This window comes from Mytilus edulis, chromosome 10 (assembly GCF_963676685.1).
Source record: "Mytilus edulis chromosome 10, xbMytEdul2.2, whole genome shotgun sequence".
Lineage (NCBI taxonomy): Eukaryota > Metazoa > Mollusca > Bivalvia > Mytilida > Mytilidae > Mytilus > Mytilus edulis.
In genome coordinates, this window is record NC_092353.1 from 1,959,757 (window position 1) to 1,987,424 (window position 27,668).

The window sequence follows — 27,668 nt, forward strand, 5'->3', positions numbered from 1 at the left end:
GTATCTTACCTGTTGTGTTCAGATGTTTTCTATAGAATTGTACAAAATACTCATATGAAATTAAAGAAGCTTATTGTGTGAAATATTTATATATTTACTTACTGACATTTGAAACGGCATTGCTGTTCATTAACATATGAAGCGTTTTCAAAATGTAAAACGACATGATTGAACCACCGAGTTCCGAAAGATGTCGAAAAGTGTCATGATACTATATATTTAACCACTGCATTTATAAAAAAAAACCCGTGTCAAAGTGTTTCACAAGGCAATTGAACCACCACTTGTAAGTTTCAAAATGTCGATTGATTTTGGTTCTTTTAGAAAATGGGTGAACACACTATAACTGTGTATCGCTAGATTATTCTCAATGTCTCACATCCGGGGAGTTCGTCATTTTTTTTTTTGACAAAATGTTTAATTATGGTACTTTATTGGATTTAGTCCAGATGCGGTCTTTAGCTATCCCATAATGTACTGAAGTGCAATGAAAATAGATGCCACACTAAACTCCATAACATATAATTGAATTAAAACAAAAACAAGATTAACAAGGGCTGGGGCTCCTGACTTGGGACAGGCAATATAACCTAGAAGCTTTTAAACTAATAGCAATTAAGTAACGGAACTTAAAAAGTAGAAAATAAAAAAAAAAACAGGTCCATGTCCTTGTCCTTAAGATAAGGTGAATTAAAAAAAAAATGATGGTAATTATTCAATCTATATTTTATATAATTATATTAAATAATTTTTCTTTAAAAACAACTATGAAAAATAAAAGGATTTTATAAGAATTCCCCAAAAAGCTTCTTAGACTATATTTTTTTCTACTTTTAAAGTTATTTTTTGGCCATGGCGCTGTCAATTGTCTACATATGAAGTTAAAAGTTTAGGTTTCTTTAACTTTCGTTTGACTTTATATTATGTATTGTCCTACGCGTTCTTGTTAGCTATTGTATATAGTCTAGGTAAGTTTTAAAAGTTGTAAATCATATAAATATGTGCAGATCATAACATTAAATTAAGTATTAACATGTCAATGTGCATTGAAATAATAGAAACAGAATTACATTTTTACTTAGCTTTTCAATAGCAACAAATGAATAATTTACTTAGATTTGTTTTTCTTTCTTTTCTGGGAAACCTACCTTTTTAGGGTGAAAGAACATCTTCTAGTTCTTGGAAAATGTCGTACACTCGATGAAATCGTTAACAGCATACATGGTTCATTAAATAAGATAAGTATTTAAATTCTTTGTGTGTGATCATATGTAGTTTTTATCAATCCACTATAGTACTACTATTATAAATACAGTTTTGTTCGTGACAAGGCTAGTTTATGTCATTAAACCATTGACGTGAAATATAACATATAATCGAAATGAATTATAAAACGTGTTGGGTATCAAATATTGCACCTCAGTTCTATGGTTATATTTCATAGTTCCTATTTTTCTTACGAATAACAATGGATTTTGACCACAAAGTGTAACAAGGAAGTTCCATTTTTGTTTACTACGTATTTACTTAAGAGAGTAAAACATGATATTACAGTAAATCACAATAGGTTAAAATTAAGCATCTATTTTTAATTAACAAAATATGTATATTTAACGCGTTAAAAGTAGATACAACGCTTCTGGAGAGTTGTTTCATTGGCAATCACACTATATCTTCTATATCATCGAGATAAAGTGTAGATTTAAAGTTGAAAATGATCTATAGTAGCTCGATAGCGTTTAAACGCGTGAAACACTTAATTCATTGTTTCTTTTTCTATGCTTTCACTCCCCAAGGTAAAGGGAGGCTTTTGTTCCCACTGATATGTTAAATCCATACACATTCTGTATTTATTATATAACAGCTGGTTATTTTTTGTTCATGTTTGAAATAGTTTTATAATTTTTTATTGAGAGGTTCTGTTGCACCATTAGCCAAATATAGGGGAAGGGTTGGACTCCTAAAATCTTATTAACCTTATGTATATACCTGACCAGATTCAGAAGATTGAAATTCAGTGGATGTCGTGTGTAACTGTAAATTGTATTTTTAGTCTCTTGTTTCGTACATTATCCGGCCAGCGGTGTCTTTATTGAACTGTTTTACATTGTTAATTCTTAGCCTTGCATAACTTTGCTCATTCTTGCAGGATCTATATCATTACGTTTCTACTGGACAGTTATATATTGATTATTAAAACGCTTCTGTTTTTATACGTCCATGCATATCAATAGTTTTTAAAAGGTCTTCCTTTAAATGAAAGTAAGAAAACTAAAATTGCATACGGACAAATGGATAAAATTTCAAAGGACCCTAATATGCGTATGGTGAAGATGTGTTAGAGTTTGATATGTTTGAAATGATTTTTTTTCATATAATTATCGTAACGAAATTTATCTAAAATATATAAAAATACTGAATCCAAGATATATTCAAGAACGGAAAGTCCTTTACCAAATGACTAATCAAAAACTCAAAACACATCAAAGGATGGGAAACATATGTCATATTTCTGAAATGGTGTGTATTTCTAAATCCAACGTCTGACTCAATATGTCTCCCGTCTCATATCCGTATATATTGAAAACTACAAGCTACAAGCCTAATGTTTTTTTTTTCTTCATAAAAATGCACTGTACGGCCAACATTGATTTCTATGTAAACATTGCAGTCCATGCATGTCAGAACATGAATTAAACAGGAATATGCAAAACAACAATTCAACATTTGTAAAATTTACTCACTTTTCAAAGTTTGAAAAAAAATCAACGAATGAGGGTTAAAATTGAGGTTTCATTGAAAAAAATTCTTTTGTTGGTTTTATTTACCATGATTTGATAACGTCAATAGCATACTATTCGTTCCTTTTTTATTTAACCTGAAATGTAAACACATATATTGTTTAGTATCGGATATATATTGGTTATATACGCTTACGGATACGGACCGCTGGAACAAGAAACTCATTGAATATCTAGTGCCGGAAAAACACGTTGCCATATTGCCTCAAGCGGTTTCAGCGATTGAAAGAGATATGTTACATTTTTGTTAGTAGATCAATAATATATTGTCAAGACATCTAAAGAACATTCTCTAATTTTTTGGCTATTTTCACATTTCCTGACCGGTGTGAGAAAAATATTTTGACGTTAAATTTTCTTGTTTTATTCAGAATTTTCTTATTGTGACGTCATTAAAAAAGGCGACCATGCTTGATTACGTCACATCAAAAGTACATAACTTTCCTCGAATCTTTGAAAAGGAAGGATACGAATCATAAGAGAAACAGATTCCCCCACTGTAACTCGTGTATTACGATATTTCTCCACTCTCAACAGTTAAATTTTAAATATTTTAAAAGCTCGGCAAGGCTCGCGCTTTAAATATTAAATTTAACCATCTCAAGTGGAGATATATTGTAATAAACTTGTTGCAGTTGTGGAATATATATTTCTCAAACAAATGGATCAATGTTCTTCCTTTAGTTCAGGACATGGTCAACATGGCGCATGACTCAATTATAACATCGGGTTTAGATAAGTGTCAAAATGTCAAATGCCACATTTAATGTTTAGATAAAAAACTAAACCACTGCATTTAGAAAACAAAATGTGTCAAAGTGTTTCAAAGGCAATTGAACCAAAGTTTTTAAATGTCAAAAGGTATCTTGACATTTAAGAACCACCGCGTTTATAAGTGTCAAAAATTATGCATGAGGCCACAAAGAGTTTATCTTTTGACGACTTGTAAACCACAAACTACGAAGTATTTATATGTGTTGCTTATTCTTTAGTTTTCTTTGTTGTGTCATGTGTACTATTGTTTGTGAGTTTATTTTCGATTTATGAGTTTGTCTGTCCCTCTGGTATCTGTCGTCCCTCTTTTAGTTCTTTTAGAATATCAATGAATATAGTTTAAGTGTTTATCGTAAGTTCTTGCAATTGTTAATAGGTTTTTCGAAAATATATCAGCAATGAGAATTATATAAGTGTTAAAATTAATTAATCAATGTAATGTTTATGTCAAACATTTATATTCTACTAACTATTCTTTCAATTCTCAGGAAACTAGCAATCATTAAAGGCTATCATGTTAACATCTAGTGTTTGTATGTAACGTAATATATTATAGCACACTGTAACTGAACCTTAATAAATGTTACAGTGCATTTCAAGTTTACTCAACAAGAATGGAATACATAACAAAGTTTATTGGTGTTATGAGATACATTGTGTTTTATTATGCATTTAAAAGATAGGATTGTTTTTAATTGAGAAGCAGATAAATAAGAAATCACAAACTGTTTCGCCGAAAACATGTCATCATCGATTTTGAATGTTTGATTGCGTCATTTATATTTTTATTTAAAAACTGTACTTCAAATTGAATGCATTTCTGAAATTAAAATTTGTAGTGCAGTCGTAATCTGTACAACACGAGTGCATGGAAGCAGACCATCATATTTATGTTAACATTGTTCCAGCGGTGTCTGATGTTGTGTTTGCTCCAATGGTTTGCAAACAACACCAATTAAAACATTTACATACAAAGCAGTTATGCTCATTGATCATTTTCTGTAAATTTTACCTTGTCAGATTCTAGTTCTAAAATGAAAGTAACATTTTTCAAATTGTTGGTACCAAATACTATTCTTTTTTCTATGAGTGTGCAACCACTGTATTAAAATATCACCAAGTTTGTATCAACATGAGCAGCACGACGTGTCATATATAGTACAGAATCTGCTTAGGTTTCTTAGCACCTGCGGCTTATCTTGGGGTTCATTTGTTCTCAGTCATTTATGTTGTGGGATTTGTTAATTGTTGTGAGATTTGTCGTGTTTTGCCACGACATTATCGGTTTGCCATTGATTTTCGCATTCCAGTCTTCATTTCGTATATTATGTTTCTCTTTTTCAAACAAAAGGATTGGATGTATCTCATTAAATAAATAGTTTAAGAATAGCAAAGCAATTCACAGCTTTGTTAAAGATCCCTTAATAACCCCATAAGTGAAAGAAAGGTAAAAAGATCATCCCTTATTAAAGCTGAAATATTTGCAAATATTGCAGTTTTCTATATATTGATACAATAATTCCTCACATCCATATGAAGACAGATAAATCATATTTGATAGCTTAACATAAAGTGTTGACTGATAATGGAAGCAGAACAAAAAAATATTTTTAGTGCACAAGGAATACAAGCACTGTTTGACGCACTTTTAATACTTTTATAATTGCATAAGAAAATTGTATACTGAAACGTAATAACAAGTTACTCCAACAGATAATCTATTTAAATCACAAATACAAATAGCAAATACATAAGAATATAAGTATTACTTTTCCTTAAAAGGATTTAACAACTTTATAATATTTGACTCCATCCGATTCAACAACAAGTTTTGTTTTACATATTTATATCGTTGTATTCAATCCCATTTGACAAATCAAACAGACGCGTTGAACTTATACAGTTCATTTCACAAAATTCACGAGATCGTCTGTCCTATACAAATAATTTCGATCTTCTTCATTTTATTCTGGTAAATTGTCTAAACAATTCGCGGCACGTGAAAATATGAATACCATTTACGATCATAAATTTAATAAAAGAGGTAGGTAAAGAAAATGTTTCTAGAAACTATATTTAAATCATTTGTTAGTTTCTGAAATGTAGTTTTAGGTAGAAATTATAGGTACAGGTATATATTTAAAACATCTCAAGTGCTTTCTATTACTATTCTTAAGTATATCTTCAGGGTCATTATGTATCATGGGTAATCAGTTTTACAATACCAGTCTTGAGTTATATGTCAAAACAAATATAGGTCAATGTAAAGGAAAAATATTTACATGAATTATATTATCCTAAAATCTATATTTACATTACGTAATATATGAATGCTAAATGATCTCGAACGATTTCTTAGGTAGAAATTCATTATATGTCTTATAAGGAGATTAATAATTTATATAAAGGTACTAGTATAGAAACTAAACTAAAAATACTCTAATTTGCTTACCGTCAGTTATATTTTTAATGTGATAGGTATTATTTTGTTATATTTAACAATTTAATTTATAAACACAAATTCCATTTAATAAATACAAAAATGTTTTCACGATAAGAATTTCAAAAAAATACCTGAACTAAAATATTTTGTTTGACAGAGTTCCACTCAGCTGAACAAAATACTAGACAATTAACCGATATTCAAGATTTGCATTTAATTAATAAACGATCCATTTAGATTGAATGCTGATTGATAAAGAGACCCAAGAAACACAATCGTAACCGAAGGAAAGTCTACAACACCATTGCAAAATCCTACATAAAGAAAGAAATCGGCGATAGGAAAAACCAAAGTAGACAAACATCCTTTAATGTGAACGTGCACGCATCCACCATTTGAAGGAATACGTGAACGCCATAAAAGGGGTGCAAGAGGCTTTGTGTCCACTTTGGTACAATTCAGTGGTTGTCGTTAATTTTTTTAATATAAATAAGGTCGTTAGTTTTCTCGTTTGAATTGTTTTACATTGTCATTTCGGGGCCTTAATTAGCTGACTATGCGGTATGGGCTTTGCTCATTGTTGAAGGCTGTACGGTGACCTATATCTGTTAATTTCTGTGTCATTTTGGTCTCTTGTGGACAGTTGTCTCATTGGAAATCTTACCGTATCTTCTGTTTTATATATACAAGAGATTCTTGTTTCTATATTATCTTTATTGTCAAATACATCGGTATACATGAGATTCAAGGAATTTGTTGACACGTAAGATTTTAGTATGACATCAATAGTAACTCTTCACTGGAATCTAACGAACTTAGTGCATGCTTCTCCTTATCATTAAGAAATTTTGAATGCATTTATTCTTTATAGCATATACAATGAAAATAACAATGTTTTAACAATATGATTAAACTTTTATTTCAATTATTGACTTGTAACAATATCCTTCAGTAATCCAAATAAAGGCAACAGTAGTATACCGCTGTTCAAACTCATAAATCCATGGACACACACACAGAAACGGACCCAGCATCAGACAAAATCCCACAAGAAAAACAAATATAACATCAAAACCAAATACATGAATTTGGAATAGACAAGTACCGTGACACGTCTTATCGCAATGTGAATTTACACTGAAAATTAAGAGAAAACAAACGACGCAACGTTAAAATGTAACACACACAGAAACGAACTATAATATAACAATGGCCATATTCCTGACTTGGTACAGGACATTTTTAAAGAAAAAAATGGCGGGTTGAACCTGGTATTGTGGCATGCCAAACCTCCCCTTTTATAGCCATGTGAAATATAACATTAAAATGACAACTCAACACCACAGGACTACAATATAAAAAAATTGGAGAATACAATTGACAAAGAAACACACGAACAACAGCCTACAAAAGGCAACAAGTTGAAAATTTTAATACGCCAGAAGTGCATTTTATCCACACAAGATCTACTAGTGATGCCCAGATACAAAAGTTTGAAAGCCGAAACAAGCACAAAGTCGAACAGCATCAAGGACCAAAAGATCAAAAAAGTTGTGTCAAAAAACGACCAGGGTTTTCTGTTAGTTACCAGAACATCCTTATTATTTAGAATAATTTATACTTTTGCAAACAGTAAGTTTATAAAATTACTAAACAAAAGCTGTACATGATAGAACTGAAATATTAACTTCTTACAGGAAACAACTGAAATACATTACATAACCAGACACATCCGAACAAGCCCAAACCCCAACGTCAAGTGACGTCATATTTGAAATTGTAAAAAATGACACAAAAAAAATGATGACGTCATTTGAATTTGTAAAACAGATCATCAAAAAATGAAAAATGACGTAATTTGAATGAATAAGATAGAATTAGGATTGATTTAAGATTATATTTGATCTAAATACTGATATTGCATTTAATAACAATGCACATTTTAATATTTATTATTAGCAAATTAAGGTAGCAATTAACTTTATTATAAAGCTATGTCCGATATGTTTTGAATCTTACTTCAAACGTAAAATATCGTACTGATTACGTTGAACAAAATGAAATCTAATAAGTGAATGCGGTGATTAATATTATTTACCATAACACATAAATATAATAGAAAAGACATCAAGACATTTGACAAAATCCGATGAGAATTACAAATATAACATTAAACATTTAAACTAAATACATGAACTAGGGATAGACAAGTACCGTAACACGTCTTATAGTAATGCGAATTCACACTCAGCAAAACAGTCACAATTGGGAATAAGTCACGTTTGGTAATTAAAAGATTAGACGACATACTGACAAACCACAATCTACCATGAGGTTAAAATGTCCTTAGCTAGTTTGGTCAAAGATACATCGTATGGATCCACCAATTCGTGATGGTGTCCATAAAATTTACGGAGTGTCAATTTTAATCTGTCCTCCTCATAACTTTGTTGGAGCAATTTCTGCGTAAGGATCACACTCCTGTATATGGAGTCCGTATAGTGTAAACAAGCACGAGAATAACGTATCAATTGTGATATGTAAACACCATACGAAGGGGCAGAGGCTCCTCCTGATGTGCTTTGTTACATTCCATTAGTGTAACAGGGGTATATTATTTGTACAATTCATCTAACAACAAATATATATTCACAAATATCAATCATAATGATCGTTCTAAATGTTTTCTAATGGTTATTAAAATAAAATATTTTTTTGACTTGTCACACTTGCTCTCATACTGAATTCATTAAAAAAATTGAGAAAACATTGACATTGTTGTCTCAATGTAAGAAATGTTATATGAATCTAAAATAAAAAAAAATGATAGTTTTGAAAAAGAAGTTAAAGTCAATATATGACTTTTTGACGGAAATGTATAATCCAAATACTAAACGTTTTATTTTTTTTTACTTAAGAGTTACTTAACCCCTCGTTTTAACATCGTGCATGTGTAAAAACTTTCTATATACGAAAGCATTTTACATAAGTAATCGTAATTGTATACTTGTGTGCAAAAATTCCAACATCTATTCATCTATTGTTTATAACTTCCCACCTAATTAAAAGTTTCCTTGTAGTAAGTTTCTTTTAAAGGTATAAGTTTATTTTCCTTTATATTTTTTAATAAACATTCATTTACACTGTTCTGATATAACACATCATCTATATTATTTTTTTTATCCAAAATATGGTTTGAATTTTTTTATAAGTCTTATATAAAAAAATTCTTGATACTAATTTCCATTTTATATGTGAACCTTTCCATATAAATTTGTTCCTACTTATTTTAACACTTTGTTTTGTAAAATTTGCTGACTTTTATATTGCTGCCTTTTCGTTTGGTAATGATTTCTTTACCAAAGGAGTAGGTTCAGTAAGACACCTTTTTGGCCCCAAAATATAGCAGTTTTACAAAATTGTGAAAATGTAATCTTTAAGCTATCTATTGGAAAGATGGATGCTTCTGCTACATAAATATGGGCTATTTTTGACCCTACAATACACATATATTGGGTACTAGCATCCTTAAATTATGCTAAATTACTGAAATCTTCCGAATTTTAGCATTGTATTTAAAGTTTAGATGGTTTCCGTCTGAAATGAAAGTGGCCGCATTCGTATTAATTCATAATATTGAAATGTAAGTTGTATTTGATGATGATACATAATATATATAAAGGTTGAGGATGAACACGGATGCGGCCTATTTCAGTTTTGACATAAACAATCTGAAAAATGCTATTTTCTGGCATATGTGATAGAATTTTCATATTTAATCTTGAATCTGAGCGTTTTTAATGACTAGATCAGTTAAAATCTTTCACATAAACTAATCGAATCAATTGAAATAGACACTTAAGTGTTTAAAAAGTGTATTCATAATCATAATCTTTCAGTCAGTTTAATTGAAGTCTGGAGCTGGCATGTCAGTTAACTGCTAGTAGTCTGTTGTTATTTATGTATTATTGTCATTTTGTTTATTTTCTTTGGTTACATCTTCTGACATCAGACTCGGACTTCTCTTGAACTGAATTTTAATGTGCGTATTGTTATGCGTTTACTTTTCTACATTGGTTAGAGGTATAGGGGGAGGGTTGAGATCTCACAAACATGTTTAACCCCGCCGCATTTTTGCGCCTGTCCCAAGTCAGGAGCCTCTGGCCTTTGTTAGTCTTGTATTATTTTAATTTTAGTTTCTTGTGTACAATTTGGAAATTAGTATGGCGTTCATTATCACTGGACTAGTATATATTTGTTTAGGGGCCAGCTGAGGGACGCCTCCGGGTGCGGGAATTTCTCGCTAAATTGAAGACCTGTTGGTGACCCTCTGCTGTTGTTTTTTATTTGGTCGGGATGTTGTCTCTTTGACACATTCCCCATTTCCATTCTCAATTTTATAAATTTTTTCGTTAGAAGAACTTGAAATTTGAGGCAAAAATCGGCCTTTACCGAAACTACTCCTTCATTTCAGCTATCCAGTTGGATTTACTTTTTAGTTCATTCAAAGTTACGTCGTTTGAAACGCAACCTATAATATATCAATTACATCAATTAAATTACTTTAAATCCATTTTGTTTTGAAAAGTAATGCTTTCACTTTTAATTTTTAATTTCAAACATAATAAATTTATTGTTCTGGTTAATTTCCACTGTTTAGTTAGTTTTTATTTTCCTTCCCTTTTGGAGTTCAGTTTTGCCTTCCAGCTCGGAATCTTTGTTATACTTTTTTTACAAGTTTATATTTGAATTTGGAAGGCGACACCATGCTAGAGGGTAAAGATATTTAATACCCTTCCGTAATTTATTTCTGAGAAAACAAAAGAGAAGATGTAAATATTCACGCCTTTTGTTGGTAAGAAAACATGTTTTATTTTTATTTCCATCACGTCAAGTAATCTAACAGTGTTAAAATGGAAATATTCATTACTCATTTATTTACATAAAAGAGCCAGAGAGACACGATGTTGATAACATGCTTCATGCAATGATTTGGACAGGATTAAAACCACACGTGAAGGATATTTCAGGACATAAATATGATACCATTGGAGATTTTGATGGACTACGTGTAGCTTTAAGGCAGATAGAGAGCGATCATAGCAGCAGAAGTGAAACACTACCAGCAGAGACCAAGACACACATAAACAAGGCTATAACAACCCAACCTGAAGACGAAGGTCTACAGGAGATCAAAGGTTTGATTAATCAGATACATACCAGACTGGATTGTAATGATAAAAGATGGGAGCAAGCACCATGGAACCATCAGGAACAACATACACAACCCCCACAATTTCAACCACCAAATCAGTCGAGACAATGGCAGCAGCCCAATCAGTCATCACCATGGCAACAGCAACCACAGTTTGGACAACAACAACAAAATAGAGGAGGTTAGAGGTAGAGGAGGAAATTCAAATAGAGGTAGAGGACAGAACAACTACAGAGGAGGAAGAGATAATCCAGATAGAGATTACCAATGCTGGAGATGTGGACAGACAGGACATCTGAAGATAGGATGCAAAGTTAGAATGGATCATAGTCAGCAACATTTAAACTCCAACAAGCCTATGCAGGGGGAACGTCCATAGGTTTAGAGAACAGCAAGGTTCCCAAAGTCAGTCGGGTAAAGACACCACCAGGACTCTTTGGTCAGCCAACAGAAGTAAAGATGAACATAAATGGTATGGAAACATCAGCCTTATTAGATACCGGCTCAACAGTGTCAACAGTCAGCCAATCTTTCTTCAACCAGTATATACAGACACCATTAATGGACATAACAACCTTGCTAGATATAGAGTGTGCAGATGGGCAACAGTTACCATACCTTGGCTATACTGAAACTTGCATACAGATACCAGGTCACCATCAGGAATACCCATGTATACTCCTAGTTATACCAGACAGTAGATACAACAAACAGGTACCGCTGCTACTAGGAACAAACATGCTTTCAACCATCATAGATCAACTTAAGGTAAGTATAGGAGCTAGATTTTTACAGGAAAGCAGCTTGACTACACCATGGTACCTAGCGTTAAGATGCATCATACTTAGAGAGAAACAACTTACAAAGAACAGCAACCGTCTTGGAATTATCAGAAGTGGTGAGATCAAGTCTGTAACAGTACCACCAAATTCATACATCACATTAACCGGCTACTTAGACAAAGAAATACCATATCATGATTCACCAGCAATGTTACAGTCGTCTTTACTTGCAAAAAATCACGAGGACTTAGACATCGAACCAACATTAATCAGCTACCAACACAGAAAGAATGGACCGGTGAAGATACGCATTTCTAATAAAACTATCCAGAACCCTATACATAGTCAACTATTATTTACGCCCAGATAGTGCGACTCCATCATAATTATACTCATAATACATTTACAACATAGGTTCACATCCTTAATAGTTATATGTCATCTTCATCTTCTACGCCACTATAAAACGACTGTACAATGACGAGACTATTGCGGCTATGTCCTCTTGATATATAACGTGGGTGGGAAATGTCCACACTGATATACGATCCTGGCAATAGAAATGTCTTATCCTTTATTTGAAGAGTTTCGTACGTATTCTTCTTCAATAAAACTGTTTTACATTTCCCCCATCCATCACTGTAATGTAAACATGCCTCATTAACAGTATGTCTACTCTTACTGATGTGTAGTTTAAGACGAATTGATAATATATTTTGCTGTTTAACGACGAATTTGTCGTTTGAAGAATCGTATACCACGAACGGTGAGGAATTTGTATGTTTTAACTTCCACTTGATATCAAATGTTGGCGCAGCTCCAATTATTGGTTCAAAATGAAGTGATTGTCCTTTCTTTACTTTTCGTTCTTGTCTTCTTTTTGTATGATTACCAAGCATGAAATGTGAAAACAAAGCTATGATGCCAAGGAATAAGATAAAGACCACAATTAACGAAAGATGAACAAACCAATTTGCCATTATCAGTATCTGAAGTTAAAAAATAACACAGTTATAAGGTATTGGATAACTAATTAAACAGTATCCTAAATGTCACAAACTACACTGTTAGGATTGTACACCAGTAGATTACTCTAGTGGGTGAACAAAAGGTTAATTTATATTTCAATCTTTTTATGTTGAAGTTCTTCCCTTTTCAGTTCCCGTTACATATTAAGTAATTGCTTTGCACCATTAAAGACGATATTTATCAAAAAGGATGAATCTCAATGCAATACTTTTCTTACAGAATAATCAGAAACCTCAGTTTTAGTTGAGTTAGTATAAACCAATATTAAATACTAACTAGTTACATGTATAATGTTTTTGTGACTTGCTGTTTGTCTTTGTGGGTTATGTATGTTTGCCGTTTACTTTTTATGTTAAATAACCTCTTGTTTTTTTCTCTTTCACTATAGAGTTCAGGATAGGTTTAATTCATTTGATCTTAAAAAAAAAGTATTCAATTATGTTAATCAATATAATATAAGTAATGTTTATGTCTTACCTTTTTGTTCGATGGCTAGAAGTGAAATACAGTTTCAAGTAAACTTATTACCTTTAAAGTATACAAAAAAAGCAACGAAGATTTTTATTCTATTTTTGGTTTTCTTTTCCTGGAATAAGTCACATTTTAAACCGCTTTAAATAATTTGTACTCAGCATTTAATACACTTCTTGATTTATGATTACTGAACCTTGTTAAAGTATACATGTAGTCATGTGGTCTATCAATCTAATTGATGAATATCTTTGATTTATAAATTAAAAAAGTATAATTGATTTAACAAGGCATTAAGTAAGTTTTATTTTGTTAACCAAGAATATTGACATGATTATGTTAATTAGTTGATAAGGGATAACAATGTTTTCGATTAGGTCTGACTTAATATACGTCCAAAAGAAATATATTAAAGACACATTATACTAAATTTCAATTGATGCGATCTCTATTGAGATCACAAATAATTAAAAAGTAAAATAAAAAAAATACCGAACTCGGACGAAAATTCAAACGGAAATTTCCTAATCAAATGGCACAATCAAAAGAGTAATCACATAAAACAAATGAATAACTGTCCCTTGACTGACTTGGTTAAGACTTGTTCTTATGTAGAAAATTGTGGAATGAATCTGGTTTTATAAATAGCTTAACCTCTTACTTGTATGACAGTCGCAAACAATTGCATTATATTAACGACTATGTGTGCACAAAATAATCCGACATGATAGGTAAACACGTAAAAATGTGATACAGCAGTCAATAAACTCATCATAGATACCAGGATTGAAATTTCATATATACGCCAGACGCGCGTTTCGTTTACAAAAGACTAATCAGTGCCGCTCGAATAAAAAAAAAGTTAAAAAGGCCAAATAATGTACGAAGTTGAAGAGCATTGAGGACCAAACATTCCTACAAGTTTTGCCAAATACAGCTAAGGTAATCTAGTCCTATTCAACATAGTGTGTTAATCTCATAATCACTGAAAAAAACGTAAACAAAGAAAACAAAAAGCATAAAGCAAAAACATTTTACCAAAAACGATCGACAAGAATACAAAAAAAAAAAAATACCACTAAAAGTAATAATTTACAAAGACAAATAAAAGAACCTAACAACACTTAATTAAGTTGCATAATATTCTTAAATGTTCACTTTTAATGGTATAATAAAGTGAAAAGATATATGTAGATTTGAATCGAATAAAGTTGTGAGTGATTTAAAAAAACCAGTAGTTAAACGATGTTCAATAAACACTGCAAGATAATTGTATATACCCTAAATTGATCATGGTCACGTTTGATGGTAGAAACTCCTCCGTTTTACTAGTTTAATGACCAGGTTTTATCCATCATTTACTACATAAGAAAATGCTTGTACAAAGTCAATAATATGACAGTTGTTATCAATCGTTTGATGTTTTTGACCTAGTGTTTTAGCCATTTCACTACGTTTTTAATTATCATAGGAGTTAAGTATTTTTGTTATTTTACTTTTTGGTACACCAGACCCACATATCGTCTTCCGAATACTTATTAGCACTGCTATAATCAAAACAGCTACAAGGCAAAATCAGATTTCAAAACCAAACAATGTGGTTCCAATCGTTGTTTCACGTACAGGTTAGCATTTCCTGATAGGCATTGTTAACTCATAATATTGATGTTGATTATTATCAACGAGAAACAATGTATCAAAATTATAAATTAGTTTATATGAGAAAAATATTGCTGTGTTTGCAGTTTTATGTGTGTGTAACAAAATCTTGAACAGAATATATATATAGATGTATGTCATTATGAATATTTTGTTTGCAAATGCCTAAATGATCATGTTCTGATGACGCCGTTTATAGTGTGCAGAAGTTTATGGATTTAATATCCTGCCTGTGTCAAACTATGAACATGAAAATTGTTAGTTGCTACTTTTAAAATCGCTCAGCATGCGACATATAGAGGTAAGAGCAAAGACTGGTCGTTCCGGTTTGGTCATAATGACGTGTATGCGAAAGCGAATGTCTTCCTGGTACATTTTGAACTAACAAATTAAAGTCCGGCTCAGTATGTCGGTCCAGTATTAGGCAGAGGTTATATGTATTCAAATATTTTGTTTTAAAATCTTATTATCCCTTCTCTTATATGATTTTATTATATCAACATCTCAACTTTTTATATAGCATTTTGGACATTGGTTAGTGTTACGTCATTTTTAATCGTTCTGATCTATCGATATCTTTATTCATTTGTATACGACAATTATCTATATCTATTTATATATATATATTATTTAAGTAATGTTTGTATGCTAAGCCGGTTTTTATATGCATGGATGAATGAATGAAGTAATACTTTAGTACAAGCAGAATATATATACAATGGCAAACAAAGACTTTGTTTTAATTAGAATTTTATTGACCAAGCAGGATGTATCCTGACCAACAAGTATAAACCGGTAAAAGCCAGAAACATATATAGGTTTGGGAAATTTTTAGTCGTTTTATATCTAAAATTAGAAACGATATTTTGATATAAATCAAACTTATAATACTGTCTGTAGAAGAATAAACCAGTTTGTGCTAGTTAAAATTGTAAGAGTTGCCTCCAAGGGATCAATTAGTTAATAATAACGAAACATATGGATGTTATATCTAATCTGTGCACTTCACTTCAGAATGGCGTTTGTTAGAAATCGTAAATGGTTGTAATGAAGGGATATAAAATACCATTGACAAATATTAAAATACACAAACACGTTTCTATTTTTTTTTTGGATAAAGGACTTTAACGGTTGAGTTAAGTCAGTTTTGACGCTTTTTTTTTATTCAACTTCAACTTCTCACTATGGTAAATCGAGCATTGCAGAAAAAAACTACATAAACTGCTTCTTATCATTAGCCTTATGGAATCTACACCCGATTGTATTTTCAGGTACGTTAACTTTTTGTTTCGTAAAGTATCATCAGCTAGATATATTTGTTAAGCTAAGCTGACATGTCTACTCTCATGGTTTTTGGAATTTTTTATTTTCAATTCTGATACCATCAAACACATTTGATTAATCGATACTATGTGACCTGGTGTAATGATTGAAAAATACATCATTAATTTTGAAACACACACACACACACGCATTCACACACACACACACCGGCACACATATGTATATAAGAATTATTTATCCCGCTCAAAACAGGATTTCAATTTTGATTAGCTTGGGCAGTACTTCCCAAAAAGGGCAAGACTAATAACCATAGCAAGGATCAATGTAATAAAATAAAGACGATGCGTAGTTGTTCCCTCACGTAAGGACCAGCTCTGCAGTATCTTATTGGTCATAACAAGATTGCATAAGAATGACGAGGACTCGGTTTCTCTATCATGACAAAAAGATCAAATTGTAAAAGAAATGTGCTATTTTAGTCAGCATTGCTAGAAGTGACGGTTTTATCAAATGTCACCGATAAGGGTAAGAGTTATAATGTCGCATTTTTTTTTACCCCGCCACATTCTGTATGTATGTGTCTGTCCCAAGTCAGAAGCCTGTAATTCAGTGGAGGTCTTTTGTTGCCGTGTTACGTATTTATTTTTCGTTCATTTTTTGTTCATAAGTAAGGCCGTTTGTTTTCTCGTTTTTGTTGATTAACATTTTTCGTATCGGGATCTTTTATAGTTGACTATTTCGTATGTGATTGCTCATCCTTGAAGGTCATATGGTGACCTACAGATGTTAATATCTGTGTTATTAAGTCTCTTGTGAAGGGTTGTCGCATTGGCATTTACACCAACGGTATTTCGTCAGTCTTGCGCATGTTTTTTTTCACGGGTTTGAAGTCATTAAACAATTTCTTTGTAATGTTTTAATACCTTTCAAATTATTCTCTAGACATATTGTTTCTTAACTGCTTGCTTAGTTCACGAACAGTTTGAATATAAGGTTTTACATAAAAGATTACACCTCACCCCGTTAATCAATTGTGGCCTCTGTCACGACGGAATCAGTTGATATCATGTAGGTGTTTGGTTCATTTTCTGTACGATAATTGTTAAATCAGGTTCCATACACGATAAATTAGCAACACCATTAAAAGTAAACGATATTTATTTTCGGGGCGTATATTGAAGTGAAATTAATTGTACTGATATAGGAAAAATTATAAACAAACTCAGATATATTCGTAGAGGGGATATATATGAAAAAGGAATCTGATTCATTATGTAGGCCACATATTTGTTCATGGTTTTTCTTTTACAAATTGTGTTTTGGATGGAGAGTTGTCTCATCGCACTTATATCCCATCTCCTAATATCTCAATATCTCGGAAGAGTGTAAGTATCGGCATGAAAGGTCGAAGGTAGAAACCATCAGTATATTGTTATCACACCCTAGTCTCGATGAATTAATACAGAACATATCAATATAAGTAAAATCGTGTTCGATGTTTGTGCAAAGTAAGGACCAACTTTCATATGATATAATCAACTTTTTGCTCTAATGAAATATTCAATATGTTGTTAAAATTGATCAAACAACGTATACAAAACTGAATGCACCGTCATAGCATTTCATTTATTTTAAGTAAAACACGAAAGGGAAATACTCTTCTAGTATGTATAAAGCAAAACAAAACCAACATGAATGCGGTTTTATCGAAACGACAGTTTTGAGGATTAAGTATTTCCATAACAAACTGTTCATTTACAAAATGTCATATAATAAGTTTTTTTTTATTAAGAACGTTTACTTTCGACTACTTTGGAGAACAAGTTGATTTTACATCTTTTTCATATGGTGAAACAGTTATAAAACCTGGTTTAATCAATTCTATTCTACATCAGAAATTCCTGTACTACGTCAAGTTGTATTTCATTTTTCTTGTTTGAGCTTTTGATTCAACATTTGATAAGGGAGATTCCGATTATGATATCGTTTGAATCCTATATTTTTGTTATTTTACTTCTTGTTTGGTTGGTTGATTGAATACTGAACTCTCAAGAATATTTTTTTGGAAAGAATAATTAAGATATGAGATGTATGTATACGAAAACAAAAACCACCACAATAACAAACCAAAAGTAACAAAGAAATAAAAAACAAATGCACATTTTTAGAAATCATTCTGTACCATGATTATGAACCAGAATAACTATGTGATTTTATGGGGCTGAATTTACTTTTACAGTTCTTAAGCATTTCAAAAATGTTTGACAGTTTGCAATATTAAAATGACGTGAAACTTTATATGTATGTGTTCAATTTAAATAATGAAAACGAGGTTCATAAATAAGCTTGTATATTTATTAATTATATTCAACAATGAAACAGTGGATGCATATACATTAATAAATCATTTAATAAATGAAGTAAAACAATGGCAAGTCTCAACTAATGGCATATCAAATGATTGTGAACATTTAGTTGCTAATTTATTAAACGAATATCAAATATCATGCACATAAATATTGAAGGCAAACCAGTACTTCAAATGAATAGGGGATAAAGGTAACAATTTCAGTAAAAATAAACTAATACGAAATATCTTCTGTGTCTTTTTGCTGTTGGGATGTACAATTACCCACCCACGTCCACTTGTAGTTTTGTCCATCTGATGAGTAAGACCTTTTTCAACTGATTTTTATATGTCGTTCTTATATTGTACTGTTATACCACAGTCCCAGGTAAGGCGAATGGTTTGGATCCCGCCACATCCTGTATGTATATGACTGTCCCAAGTCAGGAGCCTGTACTTCAGTGGTTGTCGTTTGTTTATTTCCATTCGTTTGATGTGTTTTATCTTTAGATTTTGATATTTGATTAGGGAGTTTCCGTTTTGAATTTTCCTCAGAGTTCAGTATTTTTGTAATCTTTCTTTTTTCCGTCATGATGACAACGATGTGTGCACAAAAAAAACCCAGACACTATAAGTAACAATGTCAAAAACAGGGGAAGAGTAGTCAACATTGTGTTATAATCTTATTAACTATAAAACAAACAAAGAAGTAAACAAAGAAAATCGAATGGCATATATCCAGTTTTGCTCAAACAATTTGTGTTTAAACAGTTATCTTAACATGGCCTTTAATTGGTGCTACTGGATATACTCCTTTCAAAATTGTAAGAAGGATGATAGGTCAGCGATCCAGATATATATTCATGTCTTTTTGTATAGCAATATATGTAATAGAGATAAAAAAAATTGTGTACATCATATGTTTGTACAAACAAAAACACCAAAAAGAAAGAAAAACAAATGAAGAACACTAATTGACATCATAATGCATATTGAAAGAATATAAGGATGCAAACATGTGCAAAAGTAAATTATAAAACTGAAAAGAAGTAAAGGTTAACATTTCAATAAACTATTTGTTTGTGGTATCATTTTCTAATCAGATTTGTCCCAGTATTTAACATTACAAAGTGTGTAAACTAAAGTTGTCAAAAATCTAAATCAAGCTGCGTAATAACAAATTGAAAAAAAAGATGAAAACAATATATTATTCTTTATCAGATGTTCAAAGTACGAAACTGTATTGATTACATTGATGCATTAGGACAATACGTAAGCATTTACAGAACATCGACGCATAACGATAAAGGCGTTAATTGTTGAATAGCTAAAAGACTTCCATATAATCAGCTTGGTCATCTGGTCTTTTAGATGGATTAGACATACTGATTGAGTCATACGTACTGTCTTCATCTCTACAACAACAACAAAAACACCAACGTTATAAACATATATTTACCATACACTTATTATATTAACAGCTTATGACCGTGTTTGACAATCGTGAAAGACAAGAATTCTTTCTCAGCCCACCGTGTTAATAACAAAATCATTCAAAGGTGCTTTTGCTTTAACAAAACGAAGCATAAAGAAATAGGTTATTAGCGGCATCTTTAGTTAAAGGAAAATGGTTACATTTTGTAACTGTTCAACCGGCAACTAACTTGTATATCAATTTTCAAGAAATTATCTCATTTCAATGTTTTATATTTGGTCATGTAGAAGGGATTGATAGAATATATAATCGAATGATTCGTTCGTCGGTTAATATGTTACAAAGTATTTTGTAGGGTAAAAAATAGGTATACAATAATTTGCCGTTTTACTCGATAAACAGAATTCATCTAGACTTGAGATATTAATTGAACATTAACTGATTACCATATCTGAGTAAAGTGAGTTCACCCACGGCCTGTAGTAGGTTTTCCAAATAGTAGCTTTTTTATTTTTCGTCGTTTTTTGTCCATGGATTTATGGGTTTAAACAGCGGTATACTACTGTTGCCTTTATTAATGTCATTACTACTAAATATCCGGGTAAATATGATTTACTACTGTCCGTTTTTTTTTTATCTGTTTGACACTCAGCGAGTTTATAGTTTGCAAGGTTCCTCCTTCACTAATATATCTACCTAATTCAGGTTATAAAAAATGCAAAGGCAGTGTATAATGAAGGATTTTGTTTTTCTCTTTTATTGTTCTATAGATAATAAGATTTTACATTTTCGTTTCTAGTCTTGACACCGATTTTGACACATGATCGGTTTTATGTTTGAAAAATGTCTACTGTATCATTTCCGGAATAAACACTTAAACAATGCACAAATCACTAACTCATGTGTTTTCGATAGTCATCCAATGGGAACAAACTGTGCCCCTCTACTCGCCGACTTGTTTCTTTATTATTATGAGGCTGACTTCATGCAGGAACTTCTTAGGAAGAAAGATAAGAAGTTAGCAATATCCTTTAACTCTACTTTCCGCTATATAGATGATGTTCTTTCACTAAACAATTCAAAATTTGGTGACTATGTGGAACGCATCTATCCAATCGAACTAGAGATAAAGGATACTACAGATACAGTTAAGTCGGCTTCATATCTTGACTTACATCTAGAAATTGACAATGAGGGTCGGTTGAAAACAAAACTTTACGACAAAAGAGATGATTTCAGCTTTCCAATTGTGAACTTTCCATTTCTAAGTAGCAACATTCCAGCAGCACCTGCATACGGGGTATATATCTCCCAATTGATACGATATTCCCGTCCTTGCATTTCCTATCATGATTTTCTTGATAGAGGTTTGCTGCTAACAAGGAAGCTATTAAACCAAGAGTTCCAAATGGTGAAGTTGAAATCATCCCTTCGTAAATTTTACGGACGCCATCACGAGTTGGTTGACCGTTATGGAATAACCGTTTCACAAATGATATCGGATATGTTCCTTACGTCGTAACTACAATCCCCTTCCCTTTCATGAATATGACCTACCGAATTAGACAATTTACCGGATTTGTAATTACATAAGCAACACGACGGGTGCCACATGTGGAGCAGGATCTGCTTACCCTTCCGGAGCACCTGAGATCACCCCTAGTTTTTGGTGGGGTTCGTGTTGTTTATTCTTTAGTTTTCTATGTTGTGTCGTGTGTACTATTGTTTTTCTGTTTGTCTTTTTCATTTTTAGCCATGGCGTTGTCAGTTTGTTTTGGATTTATGAGTTTGACTGTCCCTTTGGTATCTTTCGTCCCTCTTTTATAGTATTCTACTATTTCTGTCTATATTCATGTAAATATATTACTATAAACTTCGTACATTAGCGAAAGACCGGTAATGTTTGTTGAATAGCAGACTATGTGTCTGATATAAATAAAGTAAATGGATTAATCAAAAATGTATCCGTCAGCAGCCCTACTTCATTTCTTTTTGCTACCCTACTAGGCTAGAAGACAATTGTTCAAAATGCCGTGTATTCATCGAAATCTTTTCTATGTGGTAAAGGTTCATATAAAGGTTAAAAGGATAAGTATTGTGAAGAATGGTCGAGTAAAATTGACATTTGAAATAAGATTTTAAAGTTCATCTTGAATATAATTATAGCCAGTTTATTTAATTTAAATTTATGTATGATATGAGCCAGTCCAGTATTATTTAAAACCTTACTGCACAAACTGACAAGTGAATAACATCAGATCAAATCACTATCATTGATTCATAAACTATTGTTTACCTAGATGGCTTCTCGTACTATTTAAACAGTACATGTATCTGAATATTCAGTTCACAAGTAAGTATAGAAAACCGAACATTTTCTGGTACAGATCATAACTAGATGTGTCGAAACGACACGAATGCCCGTTCTCAAAAAGTTGAAAAATCTGCAATTTCAACAACACAAGTGGGCCCAAACATGATGGTAGTCTAACATGTAAAAAAATCAGCTCAAAGTCTGAAGCCGTCTAAGAAAAGGTCCGTATAACTGCGATTTCAACAATTTTAAAAGACGTAAACCTTTAATTTCGGAAAAAATCAGCGGAGCGGAACTAAACTTTAACTTGATCTGTAACTCATCATGGTTAACTGACATTCCACAAAAATCAGCACGATATCTAAAGGCGTTTAGAAAAAAAGTCCGTATAATTGTGATTTCTAACAATTTATCAAAGTCTAAAGCCCGTAATTTCAGCACAAACTAGCGGAGCAGAACAAAACTTCATCTGTAACTCATCATGGTTAACTAACATACCAAACATCCGCCCAATATCTGAAGTCGTTTAGGAAAAAAGTCCGTATAACTGTGATTTTCAACAATTATCAGAGACGGAATGATGAAATAACAGAATGACGGACGGAATGACGGAATGACAGAATGACGAAATGACGGACAAGGGTAGAACTATATGCCACCGACAACTTTTTTCCGGTTCATAAAATGATAGTGATACAAGAGTAATGTCATCAGTCATAGGGAATCTACAATACTAGTTACCGTCTTAACTACGTTCCCGAAATAAATTCCTATTCTAAATACAATTTTATCAGTTGCGATGTCTGTTATTTTGGCTTCCATGATACAGTTATACCTTGGACATACTCAGTTCAAATTAAACAATAAAAATTTGAAATAACAGATATTTGCTTCTGCAATGTTAGCCCAAGTGTTGCACACAATGGTAAAAAGATTTTGATTAACTATGTTGAGTATCTTGATGTATAAGATCGCAAAAAAATATAGTTATTTTAGACGCTCACATCTCGAATCGGTTAATCAATACAATGAAATGTGTTATATAGATTTCAGTCATCCTTTCAAATCATCTTATAGGAACGTTATGTTTCTTCTCGTTTTGAGAAACATGGTAGCTTATCATGCAGTCAGTATTGATACCAGGTTTACATCAAAATTACTGTTGTTTTAAAGGATACAGATACTGCACCAAAGAATCTTTTAATATAAAATCTTCGTTATTTATACACGCGTCAACTAACGATCTTTGTTTGTATCAGCTTTTCAAAATTTAAATGTAAAATAATGTGTTCAGCTGTTGGCGTTCTAACCAAAATGTATAATATTAATATTGAGGTTTTTTTTCGTTCTTTTTCAAACTTAGCTATTCCAGACGAAGCGAACAATTGACACAGCTGACTTAATTATATCTACCTACCTTGTTGGCATTGAAGAATTATATCTGTCTGAAAAACGAAAAGAATACCTTTTTCAAATATTGCACGAAATGAAAATAACATGTTATAGCTTTCATACGTCAGAAGAGCTTTTCTTAAGTCACCTTCCCAAGGAATGCTCAAAGCCGAAATTTTGAAAGGCTAGGATGTTTAAAAATCTAAACAGTCCAAGAGCTATATAACCACAACGGACCAAAAAATTGTCCGAAAATTGCTCTTTACTATTGATTCAGATTTGTTTGATAAACTGCTAATGAATAATTGTGTCATTGAAATGACCCCAAGGACATCATAACGACAATCTGATAGGAAATAAAGAAATGCTTCTAACATCTTGATACTATGGAATGCAGTTTACTCTTATTACTATAATACTAGTAAATTGATGTTATAAGTTGTTACCATTTGAATATGTCGTATTAGCGTGTTCGAAAAGTAGTTCATTAGTTTCCCTATGTGGTCGAACCTAAAACTTTGCATTTGCTGTTTCTTCGCCAAGCTTGCGACATTCCAAAGTAGGATGGATAAAAGACTGGGCAAATCAACAGGCGATGGTGAAATGACCCTTATTTCACTTTTTGTCAGTTTCATCTACCCTTAAAGTTTAATCTAAAAATATGTATAGTTTAATAATCCTAACCAAATTTGATGCATGACGTAAGTTCAACATGGATTATGTATGGTAAACATGGAATTCAATTTCATGACACTTCACCACTATAATCAATGCAATAGTAAAACAATACATAAGAACGTACCCTGAGTAAGATTCATGTTTGGATAGGTATCAGTTTTTAGAAACGTTTGATAATCAATTTAATCATGCTGAACCCACACTTGCTTCATAGAAATCTTAACAGAAATGATTATGAATCCTGAAACGTCGCATCCGGTTTAAACCAAAAAAGCGTCGACAACAATTTCCATTGAATTTGATAGTCGTAGGATTTAACCCTTCATTTCACTGCAGAAGGAAATGTATAGTGATAGCGTATAGCTTGCAATTGGGTGCTTAATCTTATCACATTTAATGAGTGTCAACAACACAAACAAAGATTCACAACTGTATAGCTCATTTTTCGAATAAAAATTCGTTTGTCTTAATTACATATATTATGATCTCTTCTAATTTCAGACAAATTCAAAAGGTAATATAACATTATTTCTAATGGGGAAATGATTTTTGATTATAAATTTTTTTTGAACAGAGTAATATGGCTAAAAATTCGAAGTCCAAGGAAAATTCAAAACTGAAAGTCCCCTTTCAAATGGCAAAATACACAGCACAGACACATAACACGTTTTGAATAAATGTAATGTATGTAGTTCTTTCTTTATCTTAACCGTCAGCGAATGATAAGGTTCAAAATAAGAAATTTATTAGGTGTGGTATTTCTGATGACGATTGAGTATTACCTGACATTTTCGGCGACATTCTTCTGATATAAATAATTATGACCACAACCACTACCACTATCCCAATTACGGATGAGCATATGGCAATTATCACAGTCACGCTGTTTCCCAAAGAATCTGGTGATGCGGTGGCTTCTGTGATGATGATAGATTTATTTTGTTCTAAAACATATCATAAAACAGCCTAAATTTTATTTCTGGATGATATTCAAACGTCTAAAAAATTAAAATCACTATATACATGTAACATGATTATATGTCTCATATAATTTAATAGTGTGAGAGCTTGTCTCAAAACAAAATTCAGTGTATACAGACTTGTGTAAGGTTAGTAAAGGTTATTTTATTCTGTTGTAGAAAGATCTTTCGCAATTGGAATTGTTGGTATTGGTACTTAGGTCGATGCTTCTTCAACAAATTAAAACATAACTGGTTTTTAATCTTTAGAAATGGTTTTGGAGATTTATGAATACCAAACACTTTTGTTTTCTTTTAAAGATTGCTTTGTCTATATATAACATGATACACATTTGATACAAGGTTAAACATAACTATCATATTGCTGGTCAATACCTTTATTTTGGCATTTGGCGAGTCATGCCTTCCTTGACTGTTCATGGCGTTAAACATGTTCAAAAGCTAAATCCCTGTATCTGTATTCAATAATAGTTGTTTAGGGGCCAGCTGAAGGACGCCTCCGGGTGCGGGAATTTGTCGCTGCATTGATTGATTGATTGATTGATTGTTGGTTGCTTAACGTCCAGTGGCAAATATTGCATGCATGTTCAGGACGAGAACAAGTTAACAATAAATACAATATGTAGGTCTTGTCATAATAGGTCATTCGGGATGACGGTCGGGGAAATTTGGACTGCCAATGGAAAATGAAGGTATATAGGGACAGAAATTTTGCCTTTTTGCAGGCCACTTACGGACCCCTCAAAAGAGTTGTTGCAAGGGTTCTTAACATGCAAAGAGCGTGGCACTCATACGAGGCATCGGATTTAACGTCCCCATTTTGACCGGACGTGACTGCGAACTTGATACATCCCGCACAGCAAAACGGACGCCTCACTTCAGCAAGCGTTTTACTGCCGGTCGGGAGAAGACAAAGTGACCATATTTCGTTTTCCTAGTAACCCTTTGGGGCTCGCTGCATTGAAGACTTGTTGATGACCTTCTGCTGTTGTATGTTCTATTGTCGGGTTGTTGTCTCTTTGACACATTCCCCATTTCCATTCTCAATTTTAATATTTATATCGTCTCCATTTTGTTGTTATGTTCTACCTTTAATACGTATTCAGTTTGACGATAAATGTTCACTTCTGTGCTCGTACTGTGACAAAAAATTCATTATTTTTGTAAAAATAAAATAGATTTGTTCTTCGTTTGTTACCTGCGTGCTTTGTTTCATAAACCGTTTTTTTTTCTCAGGTAAGAGTTGTCGTTTTGACAATTGCCCTCCATATTTATTTAATATTGTATTTACATTGTGTCGAAGATGAAACGAGTATACTTTTAAATTGTTTTTGTTGGAATGTCTTTTTGATCGGGTTGTTTTATGTAATGTATTAGTTTTTATTCTGTAATGTATCACCACTTCGGTTTTATCATGTATATCTATTGAATAGTCATGTTACAACATTTACTGTTTGCAAAAGTATAAATTGTTTTAAATAATAAGGATGTTCTTATCCCAGGCAGAAAACCCTAGCCATATTGGTCACAACTTTTGGAACTTTTGTTCCTCGCTGCTCTTCTTTGTACTTATTGTGGTTTTCAAACTTTTTTCATCTGAGCGTCACTGGTAAGTCGAGATCTTGTGTGGACGAAACGCACGTCTGGCGTATTAAATTTTAAACCTGGTACCTTTTGTTAGCTATTATTAGTGTGTTTCTCTGTCCTATATTTTCTCCCATTTATTTGTATTGTAGTCCTGTCATGTAATGTTGTCATTTAAATTTCATATTCAACATTGCCATTTAAAGTGGGACATTGGCATGCCACAAAACCCACCATTTTATCTTAAAATTTCCTGTACCAAGTCAGGAAAATGGCCATTGTTATTTTATAGTTCGTTTCTGTGTGTTATATATTTTAATGTTGTGTTTCTGTTGTGTCGTAGTTCTCTTATATTTGATGCGTGTCCCTCAGTTTTAGTTTGTTACACGGATTTTTTTTTCAAATCAATTTATGAAGTTCGAACAGCGGTAAACTACTGTTGCCTATATTAAGCAATTTCAATTGATATTCTATAAGTTG

At 32.1% G+C, this 27,668-nt stretch overlaps 2 protein-coding genes and 1 long non-coding RNA gene across 3 annotated transcripts in view; all 3 read right to left on the reverse strand.

Moving 5' to 3' along the window:
• Window positions 1-12,741: 12,741 nt before the first annotated feature.
• On the reverse strand, window positions 12,742-13,579 carry LOC139493128 (uncharacterized). The gene is made up of 2 exons (XR_011656919.1): window positions 13,522-13,579; window positions 12,742-13,004 (listed from the first exon to the last, which is right to left on the reverse strand). It is a non-coding gene; the product is annotated as an uncharacterized lncRNA (long non-coding RNA).
• Window positions 13,580-20,125: 6,546 nt separating this feature from the next.
• LOC139493131 (obscurin-like protein 1) overlaps window positions 20,126-27,668 on the reverse strand; it is a 228,406-nt gene continuing 220,863 nt past the window's right edge. Inside the window, exon 9 of the mRNA XM_071281294.1 lies at window positions 20,126-20,220. Within this exon, the coding sequence (XP_071137395.1) occupies window positions 20,133-20,220 (88 nt within the window). The 3' untranslated portion in view covers window positions 20,126-20,132. The remainder of the gene's footprint in view (window positions 20,221-27,668) is intronic.
• Window positions 23,968-27,668, reverse strand: part of LOC139491269 (uncharacterized) — a 65,064-nt gene continuing 61,363 nt past the window's right edge. The window contains exons 14-15 of the mRNA XM_071278811.1: window positions 25,407-25,568; window positions 23,968-23,999 (exon numbers count right to left, since the gene is read on the reverse strand). Coding sequence (XP_071134912.1) covers window positions 23,968-23,999; window positions 25,407-25,568 — 194 coding nt within the window. The remainder of the gene's footprint in view (window positions 24,000-25,406; window positions 25,569-27,668) is intronic.